This window comes from Bos indicus x Bos taurus, chromosome 4, assembly GCF_003369695.1.
Source record: "Bos indicus x Bos taurus breed Angus x Brahman F1 hybrid chromosome 4, Bos_hybrid_MaternalHap_v2.0, whole genome shotgun sequence".
Lineage (NCBI taxonomy): Eukaryota > Metazoa > Chordata > Mammalia > Artiodactyla > Bovidae > Bos > Bos indicus x Bos taurus.
In genome coordinates, this window is record NC_040079.1 from 107,836,647 (window position 1) to 107,859,574 (window position 22,928).

The 22,928-nt window shown below is 35.0% G+C and overlaps 1 protein-coding gene across 5 annotated transcripts in view; it reads right to left on the minus strand.

Moving 5' to 3' along the window:
- Positions 1-22,928, minus strand: part of CASD1 (CAS1 domain containing 1) — a 54,098-nt gene that overhangs the window by 14,637 nt on the left and 16,533 nt on the right. For 3 of the 5 annotated variants that reach the window (XM_027540150.1, XM_027540148.1, XM_027540149.1), the window contains exons 4-12: positions 19,242-19,286; positions 17,969-18,031; positions 13,181-13,225; positions 12,609-12,732; positions 11,219-11,433; positions 9,022-9,444; positions 7,876-7,965; positions 2,644-2,763; positions 1,110-1,266 (exon numbers count right to left, since the gene is read on the minus strand). In XM_027540150.1, coding sequence (XP_027395951.1) covers positions 1,110-1,266; positions 2,644-2,763; positions 7,876-7,965; positions 9,022-9,444; positions 11,219-11,433; positions 12,609-12,732; positions 13,181-13,225; positions 17,969-18,031; positions 19,242-19,286 — 1,282 coding nt within the window. The remainder of the gene's footprint in view (positions 1-1,109; positions 1,267-2,643; positions 2,764-7,875; positions 7,966-9,021; positions 9,445-11,218; positions 11,434-12,608; positions 12,733-13,180; positions 13,226-17,968; positions 18,032-19,241; positions 19,287-22,928) is intronic. The other 2 variants (XM_027540151.1, XM_027540152.1) reach the window with 2 other exon arrangements.

Consider the following 22,928-nt stretch of genomic DNA (forward strand, 5'->3'; position numbering starts at 1 on the left):
GTTACAACAAAACTTGGAACAGGTTCAATGTAATTCTAACAAACACTCATGTTTAATAACTTAGGTAATACTGCTGAAGCATTACAGTTTTAAGGAGGGAGCTTAAGAACTTCCCAGTGGACTAGTTTAATCATAAGATGTATTTCAACATATGCATATTTTAAAGTTATGTGTTCACAGTTTATACATATTGATTATCATTTTATAAATATGCAGGGTTTGTGTTGAGGAATTGAACCACAGACTCTCCAAGACACAAATGGACTTTACTGAAGGCTGGAGCTTAACTCTTTCCTGAAAAATTGTTTTGTATTATAATAGAAGTCAACAGAAAATATTTTTTTGATATATAATATTTGATTGAAAGACCTAAAAGACATTATTAAAGATTAAAAAAAAATTCTTTTTCCAAAAAAAAAAAAACAAAAAAAAACAAGCTTTAATTTTAATGACATGATCTTGATGGAGAAAAGCATTAGGATCAATGACTGTGACCTTACTTTGAACATTCATCAGACCTAGCTGTGTAAAATTTGAAGATGACACCTTGTGGGCACTTACGTTTCCTTAAACATAAAACAGGTTGATAGTAACTGCTTAAAGGGTTGTTTAGAAGATAAGCTATACTAGTGCTTTTTAAGCTTGTTTGACACAAAAAGCCTTTTTGCAAATGAATGTCCACTCAAAATCTACACACGCACACACACGCGCGCGCACACACACACACACACAGACACAGGGTCAAGTAAACCAGAGCTGCCGAGACTGAAGCAGGATGTGTGGCCCTCTGGCACGCTCCATGCTGGCTCCACACAACAGAGTTTGAAAACGGCTGCACTAGCCGATACGTAAAATGGCTTTGAAAGTTTAACTTTAAAAAGAGAAAACATAATATAAATGCAAACTATTGTTCCTCACTGTTAATACTACTTGAACCATGTAACTAACATTCTAGAAACATAATTTAAGAACAAATTTTCAAAATATCAATGCTACATATAAATTTAAACTGTCAATACATCTCAATAAAAATAATAGCCTTTAGCAACTAAAAAGAAACTTGCACTGGAAGAATATATTTATTAACATTAGTAAGAAAATATATTTACCGTTTGCTTTTTTTTGGGTTATTTGTGGCCATAGTGCTAAAGTAACATATATGACCATGAACCATACAGTGACCAAGGGGACAAAGTAATAGAATTGATAAGGCCGATCCATTACTATGCATAACACCACTACCAGGAAATTGAGACGAAATAAGACCTATTAAAAAGGAGAAGAAAACGGTTTTCACTTTGAAAAGTAGACAGATTCTCTCTGACAGAGTATAAACGTTTAAGACTAAAATAATAACTGTACAAGTACCATTTACTAATCCCTAAAAAATCATATTTGTTCTAAAATCATTGTAAAGAGTTGAACATAAAATATTTATGCATCATTTTATTAACTGGATCCCAGAAAAACACCAACCTCTGGCTACAAGTGTCATCTTGTTAAATGCAGGAAAAGAATCATAAACTTCCTTCCTAGAGCTACAGTTTATAAACAAAAGATTAGATTATCTCAATGAAAGAATGTCCATTTGATCTCCGTTTGATGTTGATTCATCCCATGTGGTATTAAGTTGAAAGTTTTAATAGATACAAAATAATATTACTCAAATTAAAAAGGGTCTTTGAAAAACAAAAGTATCTTTGGGACTTCTGTAACAGTCATTTCAGATGGTGTGATGTCAAAGAACACAGAATTTGAGCAGATTAATATTAGAGCTTTATCACTTACTATGTGACTAAGTGAAAGTCGCTCAGTCATGTCTGACTCTTTGAGACACCAGGGACTGTACAGTGCATGGAGTTCTCCAGGCTAGAGTACTGGATTGGGTAGTCATTCCCTTCTCCAGGGGATCTTTTGAATCAGGGATCGAACCTAGGGATCCCACATTGCAGGCAGATTCTTTACCAGCTGAACCACAAGAGAGGCCAAGAATACTGGAGTAGGTCGCCTATCCCTTCTCCAGCGGATCTTCCTGACCCAGGAGCTGAACCAGGGTCTCCTGCATTGCAGGAGGATTCTTTACCAACTGAGCCATCAGGGAAGCTTAGGCAAATTATTTAACCTCTCTGAGCCTCAGTGTCCTTGTCTGTAAACATAAAGATCATAACTCAGGGTTGTAATGAAGGGTAAATAGAATAATGTTTACAAACTGCCTAGCACAATGTAGAAACTTAATAAATCTTAATCCTCTTCTTAGAGACAGAAAACATAGCATATTATAACAATCCCAGGTAACTGCACATTTCTACAAAACTAAACAGGGAGGCCTGGCATGCTGCGATTCATGGGGTCACAAAGAGCCAAACACGACTGAGCGACGGAACTGAACTGAAAGTGATTCAGCAGTGTTTTCCCTTGTGTGCATCTATTATACATTCATCTAAATTCTGTTTTTCCATCCCTCAGTAATAAATTACTTATTTTGAATTATTAACCATAGAACATGGAAATAATACAACTTTAAAGTGCCATTTCACAAATTCAAATTACTTCAAATTATTCATGGCCATATTTATATTTTCTCAACAGTCAGGCACAAAAGCACGTTGAAATGAAAGAAAAAGAAAAACAATGCATTCCTACCTGACATACTCTATGGATTCCAAAGTCTCCTTTGACCCAAAAGTATGAGAAATGCCCATACCCTGTCTGAAATAGATACGCGGCAACCAGAACCCGAATGTGCATGTACACAGGCAAAAACTGTGGACAAAAATAAACAGGTCAAATACCTAACTAATCAGAACCAGTACATTTAACCAAGACAATGGAGCATTATCATCATTCGGTGTTAGCTCAATGAATAGATTTATTCTCAAAAATTAGGCATTATAGCAGGGGTTAAAATTAAAAAAGTAGACTCTGGAATCTGATGGACCTAGATTCAAATTCTGGCTCTAACACTTAGTTATGTGACTTTAGAGTTTTCTAAACTGCAAAATGGAAGTATCTTCTCCTTTCTCAAAGGGTTTTGTGAGAAATGAATGATTTGATAAATGTGAAGCACTTTATACACTTCATTCAACTTGAATTAAATCTATGATATCCATAATTATTAATCATCATATATGCTGAACATGAGGTCACTCTGGAGTTCACATTTTCTCAATAAGAAGATTAAAAAAATGAACAAAATCCTACATTTTTGGCCCCCTTAAACATACAGAATTTAGACTTGTAAATAAAATTGTCACAATTACTTATTACTTAGCAAAAATTACACATTTAAAAAATATGCAAGCATAATTCAGAAATATTATTTCCCTCCTAATCTTTTATAAAACAATTTTATTTTTCCCTCCTTCTTCGATGTTTCATCTTTACCATGATTTTTCAAAGCATCACATCTTCACTTCTGTCTAAGCTGAAATACATTTCTCATCTATATCTTATGGGAGTCACTGGAAACATTATTTCCTTTACAAGTCCTAATTCTCTTAACCTTAAACCACTGTCATTGCACCTCTCCACCACGTATTAGTCCCTTGGTTGTCTATTCACTATTTCACAACACAGGTAGTGTGCTGCCTTTTAAAATGATCTTTAAAAGACTTGTTCAGTGACATCCAACATTTGTAATAAAAGGCTATCTTTTATGAATAATTACTAAATCTATGTAAACATTTTTTTTTTTTGCTTCTATTTGATTGACTCATCTGATCATCTCTAATTATCCAGCATTAACACTGGTTATGGCCACTTTAGCTAAGTGTTTCTTCCCCAAGTGATACTTTGCAGGATAAAATAACTGAGCAGATGCCTTAAACAGATTTAATAAGGCCTTGAACATATGCATCTTTTGTATGTATCCTTGAACATTTCTTCTATCTTTTCTGAGGGATAACTTTTTTCTGGAAGGAAACCCCCGATTATAATAAATTATAAGTTCTTCAATATAGCCTCCACTTTAGCCAAACTGTTAGATTCTCTGTCTCCTAAACTGGCCCTTCTTGTGTTTTCCTGCTGCCTCTCCTTTGTTTACCTGCTCATTCTACCCTGGAATGTTCTCCTAATCACATGTCATTTATACATATCCTATTCTTCTCGAGAGCCCTGGTGACATTTTCCAGTCTTTTACTCTCAGATGAAAGTCATTTCTTCTTCCTTTGACGTCTTTTAGTACAAACATCTACATATCAGATTTTTTATTTATTGCTCTTCATCATTAGTTCTTTCTAAATGTCTTACCATTAGATGGGAAATTTTCAGTGCAGGTATAACATATTAGAATCAAGGGGATGAAGGTGGGAACACAGGATTGAAAGAGACTTGAAACTGTTCTAATCCAAACCTGTATCTTTACTTTATTCTTGATTGCACTTTAAAATATTTCCTTCAAGTATTTGAGCACCTTTTAATAGTGGAAAACATACAAATTCTCAAGGCAATCCATTCCATTTTCAGATGGTCATTAATTGCTATAAAGTTCCTTGTCATGAAAAACTGAAATCAAACTATGTAAAAGCTACCAATTTAAGCTCCCTAGGGCAGTGTTCTGCAATGAAATAAAATGCGAGCTGTGTGGCAAATCTTTCATGTGGCTGCCAGACATTTAAACAGTTAAAAGAAATAAGTGAAATTAATTTTAATGAACAAATTTTATTTAACTCAATATACCCAAAATATTATACCATCCCAACATATATGAGACATTTCATATTTTTTCATACTAGGTTTGTGAACTTTGTATACATTTATCAAAATGAATCATACTTAATCTTATACATATTTCACATTTCAGAACATCTCAATTCTGACTGCACTTCAAGTGCTCAGTGGCCACCAAAATGGACAGCTTAGCTCTAGACCCATATGCATGCCCTTTATCACTTTTACATCTGAGTGTTCTGTAAGCATTTATAAACAGAGGTCAAACAGGCTAATCATTCCCAAGTACGTAAACCATTCTCCATGAAACATGCTTTTGAGCCCCTTCAAGAATGGGTCTGGGCCTACAATGTTGAGACTTAAGTCATATTTAAACAGGAAATGCAACCATTTAAATGGAATTAAACACTATCACAATTTGCCAAGTTTCTACCAATGCTGCATTATTGCAAATGTTGTAAGAAACTTTTGACTTTTTAAAGATAAAGCCAACAGAAGAGTTGCAAGAACAGTGCAACACACGCCTGTTTACTGTGCTGAACTACTTAAAAAGTGTGTTGCTGCCACATGACACCATCTCTAGAAATTTCAGCAACTACCAGTATCACCGAACAGTTTCTTACATGACTGTAATACCATTATAACACCCAATAAATTTAATATGAATATAACAGCATCCACTGTACAATCCATATACAAATTTCTTTGATTGTCCCAGTGATATCCTTTATTATTAATTTTTTTTTAAAATTTAGGAACCTTAAGAATCATACACTGCATTTATTTTTTATTCCTCTTTAGCCTCCTTTAATCTGAACTGTTTTCCTTTTTTGTCTTTCAGGAGTCAAATAGTACAACAAAATGTTAGTATTAAAAATGTATTTAGTATCCAACTTCATCAGAATTAATAACGAGGCTGACTTCTGGTTCTGTTCTTTTTCTAGCCTCACAAATTTTCCCTTAAGACCTTCAGGGAAGTTATTTACAAACTCTCAAAGAAGAAAAAGCCACAGTGGAACACAAAGTCATCTACTGTATATACCTAACTTGCTGTACACTCTATATCTGATATAAGCTATGTTTTAAAGGAATTTTTACACCAACAATTGCAATCTGCCAGTCCACCTAGATTATTTTAATAATTCTCTGTAATTTTTTACATAGTTTCTATTTTACTATAAAAACACGGCACAACTAATGCTTGACATATTTTACTCAAAATATAAAACATTAATAAGGTAATTAAGATAATCATGACAATTAAAAAGTTTTTAATGAGGGTAATTCCATAAATATCCAAGAATCAAGTCCCAAATATGTTATAACCCATGCTGATAATGCTTTGCCAAATGTAGATACAGGTAATTTTTAACCACAAAATTCTATATAAAAGAACAGGGATATGTGAATCATCACAAATGATCTTTATATCTTTCCAGAATATAGACATTATAAAATTGTAATTTAGAATGAGTTGGGATGTAGTTTAAGACGTATTAGAATGTTAACTTGGCAAATGATTATAATAGAATGCCAAGCTGCTTTCATCCCTTTACGATCCAAATGCTTTCTGCAATCACTGAATTTGTTTTTTTTTTTAACAGTACTATTACTCTTTAATATGTCAGCAATTAATTATGTCTTTAAGTGGCATTTTCTTAAAACAAAACCCTTTCCACATCCTCTCAAATCTTTCCCCATCCCCACCCCAAATTAATCTAATCTTTCTTCACGTGTCAGAGCTATTTCCATGACTCAATATTCATCTTTACTTACTTTCTAGAGAACTTGCTAAATTTATCCTACAAATTCTGAATCGGGCTTATAAACTAACCCTTACTATCTTCATGTCTTCTTGCTTTGGATCTCTTTTACGGTCTTGGCTCTTCCACAATTGCTTGAACTTACTAGGTCCCCTCCAGCTGCAGTGCCACAGGAATTTCACTGCTGTCACAAATATACATATTATAGCTGTGCAACTTCAGTTTTAAAAGTTATACTTCTCCCTCTGCCTTTTACCCTTTTAACAAGTCATTCATAAAATTACCAGCAATTTTTGAAAATAAACAGACTTAATGAAGAATAACATTAGTACTAATTGTTAAGAGATATCTGATGAACCCCAGTATTATTTAACTGTTGCTATGGAAATTTCAAAACACTCCTTTCTGGCAAATCTCCCCTGTTATCTCAATATGATATTGATTCTATGTTAAATTACTGTTTATAGATATGTGCTTTATATAAGCAAATAAAATAAAAACCAGTTCATGTTCAATAGTTCCCAAATTATGAAACAATCTGTTAAATTTTTAAAACATATTTTTTAGAAATAAAATAAAATTTTATTTCTTTAAAAACAAATTTTATAGAAATCAATTTGTACCTTCACTTAAAAAGTGTGAAAAGCGGTTATTAGATACCTAGGTTCACTCTTAAAATCTTGTTTTAACTGTAGCTCTAATGTTACAATTCTGAATACATTTTTTTCTACCCCTACCAAATCTGGTGTCCCCAGTTAATGAGAACCCTAAGTCTAAAAGACTTAAAAAGACACCTACTTGAGGGAAAAATGATTTTGGCCAGGTACAGAGGGCACCAGGTGAGCTAAGGAAGAGTCCTCCATCTCATGGAAGTGGTAATACTTAGGAGGTATGGAACATAATACATGGTCAACAACAGAAGACCATCAGTATCTGAGGATTCTGAATACTGAGGCAAGAGAGTTCTACATTTTTAAACTTTAGAAGTATAAAAATGGTTGGTCAAACTTGCTAAAATACAATGAAGGGTAGAATATAAAATATAATCATCTAATCTGATTTCTTTTAATAGTAACTTGCCTATTCTAAGTCCTTTGCAACTAAGTATCATCTAGAAAGTCTCTTAATAACTTAAATTAGTTTTCTAACAGTATGACATGAAACAATACCCTTGGATGATTGTTCCTACTACATCAAAATTAATGTCAGGTAAATACAAACAAATTATTGCCTTATCTTTTAAAAAATAATTATTTTGCTTTTAAGTGTATACATTCTCAGATCAGGTGGTAGAAGAGAAATGGGAAGACAGAAAGATTGGGTGGGAAATAAGATGGGTCTCTAAATGGTAGAGAATATTAAACACAAAGAGTTGGTGTCCTAAAGGAAACATTAAGGTGACATTATTTTCTATATTTTCTGAACTTAAATTTTAAATACTTACTGTACTTGCTCCAGAGATATGATAAATCAAAATCACAAGTTGCATCCAGCCTTTCCATTCATCTGTTTGTTCTCTATTTAATACTTTAGTCTGTGCAAAATAATTAATATTTGTTTTAAAAATCATCAAAAAGCTATTATTTAGACAGAATATATTAAATATGTTAAAATTTTTCTTATAGGATATAAATTAATCCTTCTTTCAAAAGAACCTTGGGGGGAAAACAGTTAAAGACTGTCATTTAGTTTCTTGATAAAAGAGATAATAAACTATTTAAGTATAATATGAATTAAAAAATGAACATAAAAGAGATTTTAAATATTTAAGTTGAATCATATGGTTTAATATTATTTTTTAAACTGTGACAGATGTATTTATAAATCTAAAAAGTGGTATTTTATAATTTTCTTTAATAAAATCTTAAATTTCAGTTAGAAAATATTAAAATTTCAGTTAGAAAAAAATCTCATAGTTCTCTTACACTGTACTGTGAAGAAAAAAGCTCCATTATCATACTTTATTTTCTCTAGAATATTCCCACTGGGGATGAAGAACTGATTAATCATCCTCATATGAAAGTTATTTCTTACAAAAGAATTTATTAATTCAAATAAATCATGACTTATAAAGGAGTTACATTTATATTCTGAGCAATTACAGCAAAGCTAAAATAGGCATTCAGAACACTTTTAACAGTGCCCACATTATTATGTAAGTTCTAATATGTGTGTGCATGCCTGAGCGTATAAATATATAAATAGAAAAAGTGCTTATTAGTGTAATTATATACTTTTAACTTCTAAAAGATAATGGTATCTCATGTTTGTGGACCATCAGAAAGTGGGGAGCATCTCTACTTTCTCCATCCTCAGGCAGCCAAAATAACACCAAGTCACGATATCTTTTTCACAGTCATTATTTTCCAACTTTTCAACAATCTTTATGAAACTGAGCTTTCTCCAAACTGTTTCACAAAAGCAACAGTTAAGAGTCCACCAAGTGACATACAACTGCAATATTCCTTCATCCTCTTCTATATATGTAAATGTTTGTATATGATGGCATGATAAATGGTATTAATTCTTTAATCCAGACTTTATAATGAGATGACAAGGATAACATGAACTAAAAAGAAATGATTCTTACCTCCTTGGTATTTTCATTGTAAAATACTCCCAAAACCAAGATGTAGATAATAGGAATAAAGAAAGTTGAATGTGTATAAAATTTGTTTTCCTTCATAAATAGATTTGCCCGGTCACACATATAGAAATAAGCCATAATCAGGCCAAGTTTGCAGAAAGACTGTAAAAATATTTCTAATGGAGACACAGGGGGATTGATAATATTTTTCTTTTCTTCTCCACTTTCCAAGTCAGTACAAGGCTTATTCTTCCGATGAGCATTACGATGAATTATATAAAAAATTAAATATCCAACAATAGATAAAGTGAAAAAGCAAGCAGCTAGCTTCTGTATGAGAGTAAGAGGAGGCCGAGGTTGACAACAGGAACCATCTACAGGCTTCAAAATCTTATTGCAATACACGTTCATAAGAATCATTGCACTCTGTGAACAAATCAAGTGATTTCGTTATTATCTTGTCAGTAATGTATTTCCCATTAGATTTTCTCCTGTGAATACAACTGACTTTTTAGCACTGAAACCAAAATGCTTTTGTACTTTTTACTATCATTTCCCAAACAATCATGTAAATAATGATAGTCCTTCAATCTGTAAGTAACTAGTTCAGGGTTTTTCAAACTTCTTGGGTTATGATCCATAGTGAAAAGTTCATTTTATAATGTGACTCAGAATATATATACATACATATAAGAAACAATACCCATCCTTACTACTTGGAATGCATCTGAGTTTTTTCCATTCTATTCTTTAAAAAAAGAAAAAAATACGGATTTCATGACTGTTAATGTGCCGTGACTTTTGGTTACAAAAACACTGACAGATGTCAAGGACCAAAGTATTGTAATTAACAGATATTCAATACAGAAGATACCAAGATACTTAAAGATACACTTCCAGTCTTTACATATGAAAAAAGAATGTAGAGTAATTGCCACCAAAAATGATTAACTCTTAGCTAACAATATTTATGTCTTTCATTTGGTTTACAAGTTTATGGACCACTTGGGACTCAATACTTTTAGTGTTTCTAACTTCAAGTGGAATCTTCAACATAGTTTTATCATAATAAAATATTCTAGGCAAGCTATCAGGAGCCTTTCTAGATGAAGGTTCAGTCAAATTTAGTTTTATTAAAATTTCATGGTTCTAAAAACCTTTAGAACTGTAAAGCATTCAAAGTATTCAGCCATTTAGAAAATCTCATTCTCTCAGCTTTAAGACTTTAGAAGATTCTGAGCCTGGAACTCTTGCAGACACTAGTCTACAAAGTTCATTCCAAGGTTCATAACCAGTTCTAGGGAGTCCACAAAGCCCTTGAAAAAATATGGAGAAGTGTTGTGTGTGTGTGTGTGCAAATATGCATTTTTCTACAGGAGAGGAATGGAACAATTACTTTTTATCAGATACAAGGGTTATGTGATACTCAAAAAGATTCAGGACCACTACTTTATCTGTTGCACTGTGTGTGAAAATTTATAATTATCCAGTTCTCTCTTGTATTTAAACTAAAATCCCTTTCCACCCATCAATCTGGAGTTGTTCAGTATCTACTCTGTACCATGACTAATGCTTAGGGTATCAGAATTAGAAGGAAAAAAAAAAAAGTGTTCTCCATATTAAAATATTCCCTTCGTGGAAGCTTAATTTTATTTTAAGGTTTAAGGCAAAGAGAACATGGAGCAGTAGTTTTCAAACATGAATGTAATGAGGACTTAAAAGCTTTTTAAGAGTATCTAGCACTGACTAAATGAAGTTGCATTTCCTTCCTTCCATAACCTTCTTCCTTAGAGTATATGAAAACTCTTACATATTCAGCTAGGTGATGAAAGTCAACTTATTTCTAGATCTATGTCTAGACAGAAAAACTGAAAATAACTGACTGCAATTCAGTTCAGTTCGGTTCAGTCGCTCAGTAGTGTCCGACTCTTTGCGACCCCATGAACTGCAGCACACCAGGCCTCCCTGTCCATCACCAACTCCCAGAGTTCACCCAAACCCACGTCCATCGAGTCAGTGATGCCATCCAGCCATCTCATCCTCTGTCGTCCCCTTTTCATCCTGCCCCTAATCCCTCCCAGCATCAGAGTCTTTTCCAATGAGTCAGCTCTTCACATGAGGTGGCCAAAGTACTGGAACAGTGATATATAGCTATCAGTTAGATATTACGGTCCCTACTGACAGATACAAGAATTCTTACAGTTTCTCTGCTTGATTCAGGAAGATGTAAGCCATCCAAAGATTCCATGATAGTTTCTTGAGCAATCAATTTGGAAACACTGAACACCTTAACATGTGATTTAGAATTTCTGGTGCTGCTATTCAAAATACTGACTGCAGCTTCATTGTAGGCATCTATCTTCTCATTAGTGATCATTTTCCTATTTTCACTTAATAGATCTTCATAAACAGGATCTGCACATGAAACATATTTTTTAAAATACACTTAGAAGTCCCTACTGGTAGAAATTATAATCATGCAAGTAAGTTAACTGCATTTCATATTTTGTTGTTAAAGCTGAGAATTCCAAGCACCTAATAATTCATTTTTTTAAAAATAGTTGACCAAGATTTTGTAATAGATTTCCTAGCTTATAGTCAAATTTTGAATCTATACCTCTCTTCAAATTAAAAGAATTTTATACCTCGTCTCTCTTAAGTACACAACTTTTAGGAAACATTTTTATGTTCTAGCACGTCTTAAGAGTTTGAAAATTTTGGATGCTGGATTATATCAGGTAACGGGAATTCAAAACTGGATTATGGAAGATCACCTAATTAAGAATAGCAATCAATCTTTTCTTTTTCCTCCTGTTGCTGCTTAATTTTTGCAAACTTTATTCCCACAATTAGGAGGTAATATTACTAATGATCAAAGCTTTTTACCACTTAGCATAATCATTTAAATGTAACTTTTTCTCACTTTAGAAAGAGAAAGGTTAATGAGTCTGTAAATGAAATAGTGATTTTGGAAGAGATTATTACTATCCTTGTTATTTCTCTCAGTTTGACATTAAACTTGGAAATAATTATAATAGTTTCTGACAAACAACTTAAATTGCTAAAATACCCAAGGCATTTCATATTGTGCAGGGCATTAAATAATGGACATTCAATAAACTGAAGTGAGTTGATCTAATGTTAACTTTTTCTTAAAGAATTTCATTGCCAAGTATAAACTAGATGGTTTGAATTTAAATATATTCTGTCAATTCCAAAGAATGTTTACTTCCAATGAGTCTAATATTATGAACCAGATAACTTTTTCTATATTTCCCAATCACAATAAAAACTTGTTAAGAAATAAAATCAAAGGCAAGCATCTAATTTGCCCTTAGGACTTACTCTCTTTGTTATGTTCTATTCTAACTGCTGAGACTCTTGGAGCATTTATTTATTATTAATTTTTGACTTATTCTATTTATTAGTCTGTCTGTTCCTTAAGTTCAAAACAGGAAACCAAATAGCTCAAGTTTACTCTAATTTTGCAAACATTTATTCTCATAAAGTAGTAATTTTGCTTCTTGAAATAGATAATAGAAACCCAAGCCTCAAAACACATAAAAATGACATTTTTTCATTACTTTTACCTTGTAAGACCCAATAAACATCACTAGTCTTTGCCAGTTTTTCTAAAAGTGGTGCTATGGAGGTAATATTCATTTTATATTGGGAAAGCGCTTCATTGCTGCCATTGTGAATCTTGATAGACCACTGAGAGGAAGTAAAAATTAAGCATTAATTCAGTATTTATCACAGGAAAATGAAAGTATAGCATTTCCTCTATTGTAAAAAAGGTTCTCATTTTAAGAGAATTCCCATTTTTATTTAATATTAGAATAAAATATGGTCAATTATTTCATGAAATACATGAAGGCAGTTACAAAGAGCTGATAAAAAATTAGACTTTCAATGTATAACATTCAAGAAAAAATAATGTAATTTTAGATATAAAAATAATATTGACATTTACCATCAAATTTCCTAAGTTCATTCAGAACTTTTTAATTAAAATTATCAGTCTAATTAATTGTAAGAGAAATAAGAATTAAAATATAAGTATAATCAAGAATTCTATTTAGCATAAGTTAATTCTTTCTTAGCATGTTCTTAAGTATATGAAACAAAAATCATTTATGTAAGAATACAGATAATAACTTACTGTGGCAGCTCCTGCTACAATCACATGGGGCTTTGCAACAGAATCCTGAAGAAAGAAAAATCTTTATAATAATGTTATAGTTAGTTCAGGAGATTAATACAAGTAATATTACTTAACTTTTTCCCCTTAAGTTCTTCTTCCATTTTAATTTTCTAGGGTTCCTATTCAGATTCTTGTTACAACAAGATGGATCTCCTTTGCTTAAAACCTTACATGGTTGTATGACTACACAGGATGGCATGAAGTTTGTATGGCTAATTCTTTGGTGTTCTTTAAGATAAAACTCAACATTCAGAAAACTTAAGATCATGGCATCTGGTCCCATCACTTTATGGCAAATAGATGGGGAAACAGTGAGAGATTTTATTTTTGGGGGCTCCAAAATCAGTGCAGATGGTGACTGCAGCCGTGAAATTAAAAGACACATACTCCTTGAAAGAAAAGTTATGACCAATCTAGACACCATATTAAAAAGCAGAGACATTACTTTGCCAATAAAGGTCTGTCTAGTCAAAGCTTTGGCTTTTCCAGTAGTCATGTATGGATGTGAGAGTTGGACTATAAAGAAAGCTGGGCACTGAAGAATTGATGCTTTTGAACTGTGGTGTTGGAGAAGACTCTTGAGAGTCCCTTGGACTGCAAGGAGATCCAACCAGTCCATCTTAAAGGAATTCAGTCATGAATATTCATTGGAAAGACTTATGCTGAAGCTGAAACTCCAATACTTTGGCCACTTAATGCGAAGAACTGACCCACTGGAAAAAGACCCTGATGCTGGGAAAGGTTGAAGGTGGGAAGAGAAGGGGACAACAGAGGATGAGATGATTGGATGGCATCACCAACTCAATGGACATGAGTCTGAGTAGGCTCTGGGAGTTGGTGATGGACAGAGAGGCCTGGCGTGCGGCAGTCCGTGGTATTGCAAAGAGTCGGACATGACTGTGTGACTGAACTGAAGATGAAACCCAAACCATAAAAAACACTACCAAAATCTAATATGGCCTAATATTATTCTGAATTCTGAGTAAATCGTGTAAAGCTCTAGTATATTATGTCAGCCAATTAAAAAGTATCTTTGGAAGCCTACAGTGGACACAGTTACAGTGTTAAATAAAAGTAGGGCTCTAAGGAGACAAGATCTTTTGGGTCTGGTATGTATTAACCATAGACCATAATGTGGGAAAAAAACAAGGAGAAAATTTGGTAGAAATCCTCACCTAATGCAAATTATATTACTTATAATACTACCAATTATATAGAGGCTTCCCAGTTGGTTCAGTGGTAAAGAATCCATCTGCCAAAGGAGATCCCTGGATTAGGAAGATCCTCTGAAGGAGGAAATGACAATACAGTCCAGCATTCTTGCTAAGAAAATCCCATGGACAGAGAAGCCTGGCGGGCTATGGTCCTAGGGTTGCAAAGACAAAACTGAGCGCACACACACCAATTGCATACTACTTGGTAATTTACTAACTATTTCTCTTAAATTAGCTCATTTTAATATAGATTCTTGCCACTTGTGAGATAGGCAGGGAGATTACATATGTATACATACACATATGTATATATTGTTTTTTAAAAAAGGCTATAGACTCAGGTTTATAGGTATTGCTGAGGCCTGGCAGAGATAGAACCAGAAATTAAGTCTCTGACTACTGAGTTCAATGCACTTTTCACAACACAGAAGACCTGATATTACGATCATGTGTACAAGAAACGATTAAAATTAAGAAATCAGAAAACGTCCAAGCCATATTCAAAAAGAGAAGTGACAGTTACTGTCTCATTATGAAGGTAAAACATGCTAAGTGTAGAGAAGTATGAAAGCAGAGAAATGTAATAACAAAATTAGTCTATTTCCAGGCTAGCATGCCCCATTTTATATTGCTATTTTACTGAAACTTTTTCCTGATCTGTAGGTGGCTCCCTTCCTCACTCTTCACAGCAGCTATCCCAAATCATACTAAATATTTTTCTTACACAGGTCCCACCTGCCCTCCTCCTCACTTTTGGCATAAAGCCTAATCCTCAAACTTAGAGAAAAATAGAACTCATGTGGTCTGTGTGCTCTTGCCTTCCTTGCTCCATTCTCACAACTTTATCCATACACCCAGTCTATCATCTTCTGATAGATGAAGAGTAAACCAAATATGTCCCTATTCTACTTAATGGCTAACCTGTTACTCTTGAGTCTGTATCTCTTCCCTTTTTAGATCTGGAGCTATGTCTGTAAGTTATCTTCTCAAACTCTGGAATTATCCCTTTCATCCTCTTCTCTTCATCCTTCTCTCAATCCACAAAATGTCAAATCATCTTTATCCTCAAAAAATGTTCCTTCAATTCTGTCTCACCCTCAAATGTTTCTCATTCACTCTTGACCAACGGATTACTCAGAAGGGCATTCGGCTTTCACTGTGCTAATTTTAATTTCTGTCTCATTTATGCCTCAATTTATCATGCTTTGATTTTGAGTTAATAATCCATTAAAACCTCCCTCAGAGCCCATTAATGAATTCTGAATTGCAGGTCCTGTAGTTTCAGTCTGTCCTATCTAGTTCCTAAAGTGACACTATCCACTTTTAAAACTCCTTCCTTCCCTGTGTGTTATATTACCGTTATTCTTCTGCTTTTGTTGCCTTACCTCTTTTACTGCCTTCTCTCAGAATCTTTTCTGTTTCATTCCTACATTCTCTTCTTTAATCTACACTTGCTGTCTATTGAATTATTTCCATTCAAGTCACTTCAAATATCACCTCACTTCATACCAAGACTCCCCAAACTGGTCTAAGTAACTCAGACCTAATGCTTACCATTCATCTGTAGAAATAAATCTAAATTGCTGGTTTCCCTAATTACCCATATCTGCCAGTCATCTAGAAGCTCTCTGAGGAGAGGAACTCTGTTATGTTAATCAAAGTATCAGCAGTGTTTAGCCTGAGGCCTAAAATATGACATGATTTATAAATATCTGTTGGATAACAGTGGAGTTATTTAAATTCAACTTTGCTTATATGCCTATAGGTATCTGTAAGGTTATTTCAGTCATATCTTTCTAATCCAGTGTTCTTCTCATCTCCTCTGTAAAGCTTTCTTAGATCTTCACCTATACTCTAAACAACTCTCATCCTAGGTGCCTCTGACATGGTGCTTTCACAGTTCTCTGTGGCCAAGTCTACTGTTACCCTTCGTATTATCATGTCATCATTCATAAGAAAGTCTAGTCTACCTTCTAGATTGCTTACTCCTTGAGGGCTGAGACTGGGGCTAATTTCCAGCCACATTCCTAATACCGAGAACAAAGCTAGTTATAGTACAGACATAATAAAAATATGTATTCTCAGGATTCAGCAGCTTACTATGGAAACCGTAAAAAAAAATACATGAATATATGCATACAAACATACTCCTTGAATAATTAAAACAAGTCAACTAATCAATCTCAGGTAATTACATGACCATTTATTCAATAAGAAGAATATTTCCTCTCCCCCAAGAATCAAAAGGAGTTTTACAATAGAACCTAAAGCTCCAAAATCAAGTTTTAGTAAATTATAAGAACAGAAGATCTGAATATGCAATATATCTTCAGCTTAGTCATAACAAAGGTTTTTGTGATCTTGCCTGAATTCTAAATTACATCACACTAATGTTGCTTAACTGTGAATTTCTACAACTTTGATGGATATACTTTCAGGTTCAGCATAAATATAAATCACATGTTTAAATCATCTGAAATACACACATAACATTATTCTTATTTCTGGACATTTAAAAACATATTAATAAAAACAAAACAAAACTATATGAGATCCAAATTTTCCAGAAAGTTGAATTCTAAAAGTTGTCTGTATGTTTGTTTTTTGAAAACTTTAATATTTTCTCAAAGAAACAAAGTTAAAAATGTTGACTAGGTTCTCACTGGATCCTATAAAATTCTATTTAATGTGTTACAGTTGCTGTATTAAAATACTTATTGTGAAAAGAAGCAAAGAAAAATACCATTGCAACCCAAGTAATTAAGCAAAACAAGGCCAACAAAGTCGAGTATTGTTTTATCCATCCCTAATGCAAATACCTCTGGGAAAGGATACAGGTTTAATTAAAGGACTGACAAGGAGATGTATGGAGACTTTGTGGGAATTCTAAAGTGGACTTGTGAGAAGTTAGGGGTTTTCTGAGGTTAACAGCACTCTTGTCTTCTATCTAATTTATCTCCAAACATTATGAGCCAAAACACACTAGGCTTGACTTTTAGGTCACAAGTGTAATAATAAAAGGGTATAAGGATATTAAAAATAAATTTTTTTTCAGAAGTATCAGGACATAAGTTTGAAGAACAAAGTAGAAAAATGCTCAAGAAAATGTGTATTGTGATAGAAAGATTATCTGAGTTTGAATTAACTGAGCTATGGCAACCTACTCCAGTATTTTTTCCCTGGAAAATTCCACAGATAGCGGAACTGAGCAGGCTACGGTCCATAGGGTTGCAAAGACTTGACCATGACTGAGCATGCAAACATGCATAACAGTAACAGAAAGCTTTAAATCAAGAAAGCTTTAAATCAGTAAAGTGTGGTATAAGCCTAATCACCACAGGGTTAGAATGGTAATGCCCAGAGACACTGGATCAAAACTCTGCTTTCTCTGTAGAGTGACAATCAATCCAGCATGGTCAAAATTAAGAAGGCTGGTATAAAGTAGAGGCGAGTAGGATAGGCGAGTGTAGGAGAATGGACTTCCAAAATCTGACTGCTCAAAACCAGCAAGGCCATATTTTCAAATACAGACCTCAGTCCACACTTTGATACACTGTTTCATAGAACCATTAACCTCTGGATGCCACAGAAAATCCTAAGAGAGAAATGTAAGAAAAGAAGTCAAAGAAAATACTATGTCCACCATTCAAAACAAACTTGAACACATCTCTTACAGAGTAGTTAAAAGTAAAACACTACCTCATCTACAATATCTTCATCTCTCATCCCAATTTGGCAAGTCTCACAATAGTTCTCTGTATGTCCACTTTTGCTATTTTCTAGAATATTTCCGCATATTTTCAACAGAGTAATGTTTTAAAATTTAAAATCTGATCTTGCCACATCCCCGCTTAAGTATTTAAGAATTTTCAATCAATTGCCCTGAGGATAAGTTTCAAAGTCCTTAAAATTCCAAGAAGTTGCAGTCTGGCCTCTGCCCAGATAGTCTGCCTTTTTTCTGCTACTTTCCCGCTTGTTCTAAGTATACTTTTGGTTCTCCTTCGGATCTTGGAATGCTCTACATGTTCCTTTTTCTCCAGGGCTTTGTTCCTGTTCCTTCCACCTATAATGCTCATAAGCTCTCTCCCTCAGTCTACCTAGCTCCTACTTACCCTTGAGGCCTCCGGTAAAGCATCACTTCCTCAAGGAGGAAAATGCTTTTTAATGCTACTTTTAATTCCCCGTTCTACACATTTATAATGTCCTACTTTTTCCTTTTTGTCATCCTTAGCTTCCCTGGTGGCTCAGACAGTAAAGAATCTGCCGGCAATGCAGGAGACCCGGGTTCGATCCCTGGGTTGGGAAGATCCCCTGGAGAAGGGAATGGCAACCCACTCCAGCATTCTTTCCTTGAGAATTCCATGGACAGAGGAGCCTGGTGAGCTGAACAGTCCATGGGGTCACAAAGAGTCAGACACAACTGAGCGACTAACACTTTAACACTTAATCCCATGATTAAATGCACACAGAAAACCATAATGACTTGCAAGCTCCATTAGATAGATCTAGGACACTGCTGTCTTGATCTCCATCTGTATTCTCAGGACCTAGAAGGCACTGGGAATTCAGAAAATTCATATAATGTTCTCTTATGAAGAGTAATCCTGAATACACACTGGTTTCAAATTGACATACTTTTTCCTGGATAAAAATCTAAGAGACCAAATTTTCTATTACACAAAACAGTGTATGTATTACATGATCTTACTCTACCTGTCTTCTCTCAATACACTACATGTACATGTAAATTAACCAACGAACAGTTTCAACATCATAACACTGAGCTTACTATTATATGAACTTACCACTTTAACTGATGCAATCTTGTCTTCAAAAGGAATGTTTTCATGCTACCATAATGAGGGAGAGATGACAGAAAAATATTAATGTATAGATTAATTTTATGTAAATAATTCCTCCTTCAGCCGCTTTTGTTGATTCATTTATACACCATATCCCAATTATCTACCTTCAACCCCAAGGGGAAAAGACCTGCATAGACTACCCCAAAATAAGTGATACTATTAAAAAAAAAAACTTTTTATTTGTGATTTTCAACATCTTAGAGGTGGGTTAAAGATGATAAAACTCCCACTATGAATAAGCAGATAGGAGAACATGCCTACATAAATTATCTTTTTGTCAAGCTTCCCATGGTTCCAATTTAGTCCTAGTATTACCATCTATGGCAGAGACCAGTTGCTGCCCTGTGTCTCCCAGATCCCTTCCAGTTAGACAGGACCACATGACTAGTTCTGGCCAATATACCATGACTAGATGTAATGCGGGTCACTCCCAGGCTGAAGTTCCCAGGGCGATTCTGCTCATCTGGTTTAACCTGATACAGAGACTGAGGAGGTTGAATGTCCCAAATGGAACAACTAGAAAACAGTAAAAATTCCAACAGCAAAGATCCCTGAATGACTGTAGGGAACAAAGCCCTTTGTCCCAGGTGGTTAGGACAAGAAGTGCTAAGTAGTAAGACTGTGATATGGGTTTATTGCTGTAGCAACAGCTGGTCCGTCCTCACCACTATACTAATGAAGGCCCTGCCTAAACATGAATGGACACACAGGACTCTAGGTTATTAAAGATTTCACTCTGAAGATGGTACATAGTCTAGTTGTAGAAAAAAACTAAAATCCAAAGACTATAACTTCTTGTAACTGTTTCATAAAAAGAAAAAAAATCATTTCATAATTAAATATTCAGGATGGAACAGGGGTGGTTAATAAGCTAATTGTCTTCCTAAAATCAAGGTTAAAACATTTTCATTAACTAAACAGATAGTATTTCTATTAAGAAATAAAGTTTGTTTCTATCAACAGGCTAAATTTTAAAATTCTTGTTAGTCCTGTTTAAGCATCTTTTCCCAAAAGGGCTTAAAAAAAAAAAATCGAGTTGACTTACAGTGTTATTAGTTTCAGGTGTATGGCAAAGTGAGTCAGTTATACATATACATTCATCCACTCTTTTTTTAGTTAATATTTTGTATATATAGTAGTATGTATATGCTAATCCCCCCCCACTCCAGTACTCCTGCCTGGAAAATCCCAGGGACGGGGAGCCTGGTGGGCTGCCGTTTATGGGGTCGCACAGAGTTGGACACGACTGAAGTGACTTAGCATATGCTAATCCCAATATTCCAATTTATCCCTTCTCCCTCTTATTCCCTGGTAACCATAAGTTTGTTTTCTACATCTGTGACTCTACTTCTGTTTTTTAAATAAGTTCATTTGTATTCTTTTTTCCCAAAAGGACTCTTGAGACCATTAATTCAATAGTACTTGTGGTGATTGAGTCCCTAAGTCATGGACAGCAGCCCACCAGGCTCCTCTGTCCGTGGGATTTTTCCAGGCAAGAATACTGGACTGGGCTGCCATTTCCTTTTCCAGTACTTCAAGGTATGTTATATGAAAAGAGTTTCCTTGGTCAAATAAGTCTGGGACATAGGGTCAGAGAAAATCACACAGGTGTTCTCTTCCTATCCCTTTAAAAAATTCTCCCTCCAAGATACAGTGTGTCATGAAATATTTCTCCTTTTTGCATGGCACAGTTAATTCAGTCAACTCAATCTCTTCATTTTAATATAACATCTGCTGTATACAAAATAACATATCACATATATGTAAGTCACAAGTCATAGTAAAAATAAATAAGCACTCATGAATCCATGGCACAAATCAGTGTTACCAACACACGACATGAGCTATGTTGGCTTCTAAATTCCTTCTCTAAATTCCTTTCTTCACCCAAAAAGAACAATCATCTTAAATTTTATTTTCGTTTCTATTTTACTATACAGCTTGTCACACATATATGCATCTGTAAATGACACGCTGTTCAATGTTGTTGGCTTTCACGCCATTTTAACTTTGAAAAATCTCAGACTCACAGCAAAATCGACATCCTTTACCAATTGTTAGTATTTTCTACACTAATTCCATGTGTCTCTATGCACCACATATACATAGTTTTTCTTCTTTGCTGAGCCATGTAAAAGTAAACTGCAGACATAATAACATTTCACCCTTAAATATTTCAACACGTATCTTTGAAGAATATGGACATTCTCTTGCATATCTGTAATACTATAGTCCCAAAGAATCTGACATTGATAAAATATTATCAAATCTAATAATACAGTGCATGTTCAACTGTCCCTAATAAAGTCTTTGCTACAGTTCTTATATTTTAACCTAGAATTCAATAAAAGCCAGGTATTATGTATGTGACTGAAGACAAGATGGTGGAGGAAACAGACCTTGAGCCCATCTCCTCTCACAAGAACACCAAAATCACAACTAATTGCTAAACAACCATGGATAATAAGATTGGAACCTTTCAAAAAAGATATTCTATACCCAAAGACAAAAAGAAGGCCAACAAAATGGTAGGAGAGTCACACTTGTGATATAATCAAATTACATATCCTGACCCACAAACTGGAGAATAATTTTATCACAGAAGTTCTCACACAGGAGAGAGTGTTCCGAGCCCCATACCAGGCTCCCCAGTGTAGAGGTCTGGTATTGAGAGGAGGAGCCTCCAGAGCATTTGGCTTTCCCAGCAAAGGGGATGATTATAGGAGATCCATAGGACTGGGGGACAGACTCCACACATCGAGGGGTGCACACAAGGTCCTATGAGAACAGTGACCCAGAGCAAAAGCAAGGACTTCAAAGGGGACTGGGCTGGACCTACCTGCTGGTCTTGGAGGGTGTCCTGTGGAGGCATGGGGCAGCTATGAGTCTCTCTAGTGTCCTAAAAGCTGGCAGTGGTAATATTGGGGAGTGTTCCTCTACTTGAACTCTTGTTAGAGGCAGACATCTTACATGGGTAATTAGCAGCAAGACCATGCCCTGCCCAACAGTCTGTAGGCTCCAAAGTTGGAGCGCCTCAGGCCAAACAATCCACAGGGCAGGAACACAGCCCCACTCATTAGCAGTCCCAGTTCAGTTCAGTTGCTCAGTCGTGTCCGACTCTTTGCAACCCCATGGACTGCAACATGCCAGGCTTCCCTGTCCATCACCAACTCCCAGAGCTTACTCAAACTCATGTCCATCAAGTTGGTGATGCCATCCAACCATCTCCTCCTCTGTCGTCCCCTTCTCCCACCTTCAGTCTTTCCCAGCATCAGGGTCTTTTCCAATGAGTCAGTTCTTCACATAAGGTGGCCAAAGTATTGGCCACTCATTAGCAGACGGGCTGCCTAAAGACTTTCTGAGCCCATGGTCACCTATAGACATGGCCCTTGACACAGCCCTGCCCACCAGAGAACCAAGAGCCAGCTCCATTCACCAGTGGGCAAGCAACAGCCTCTCCTACCAGGAAGCCTTCACAAGCCTCTAGAACAGGCTCACCCACCAGGGGGCAGACACTGGCCTCTCACCAGAAAGCCTGTACAAGACTCTAGACCAGATTCACCCACCAGAGGGCAGACACCAGAAGCAAGAAAACAACCATACAGCACCCTACGGAACTGAATCTGC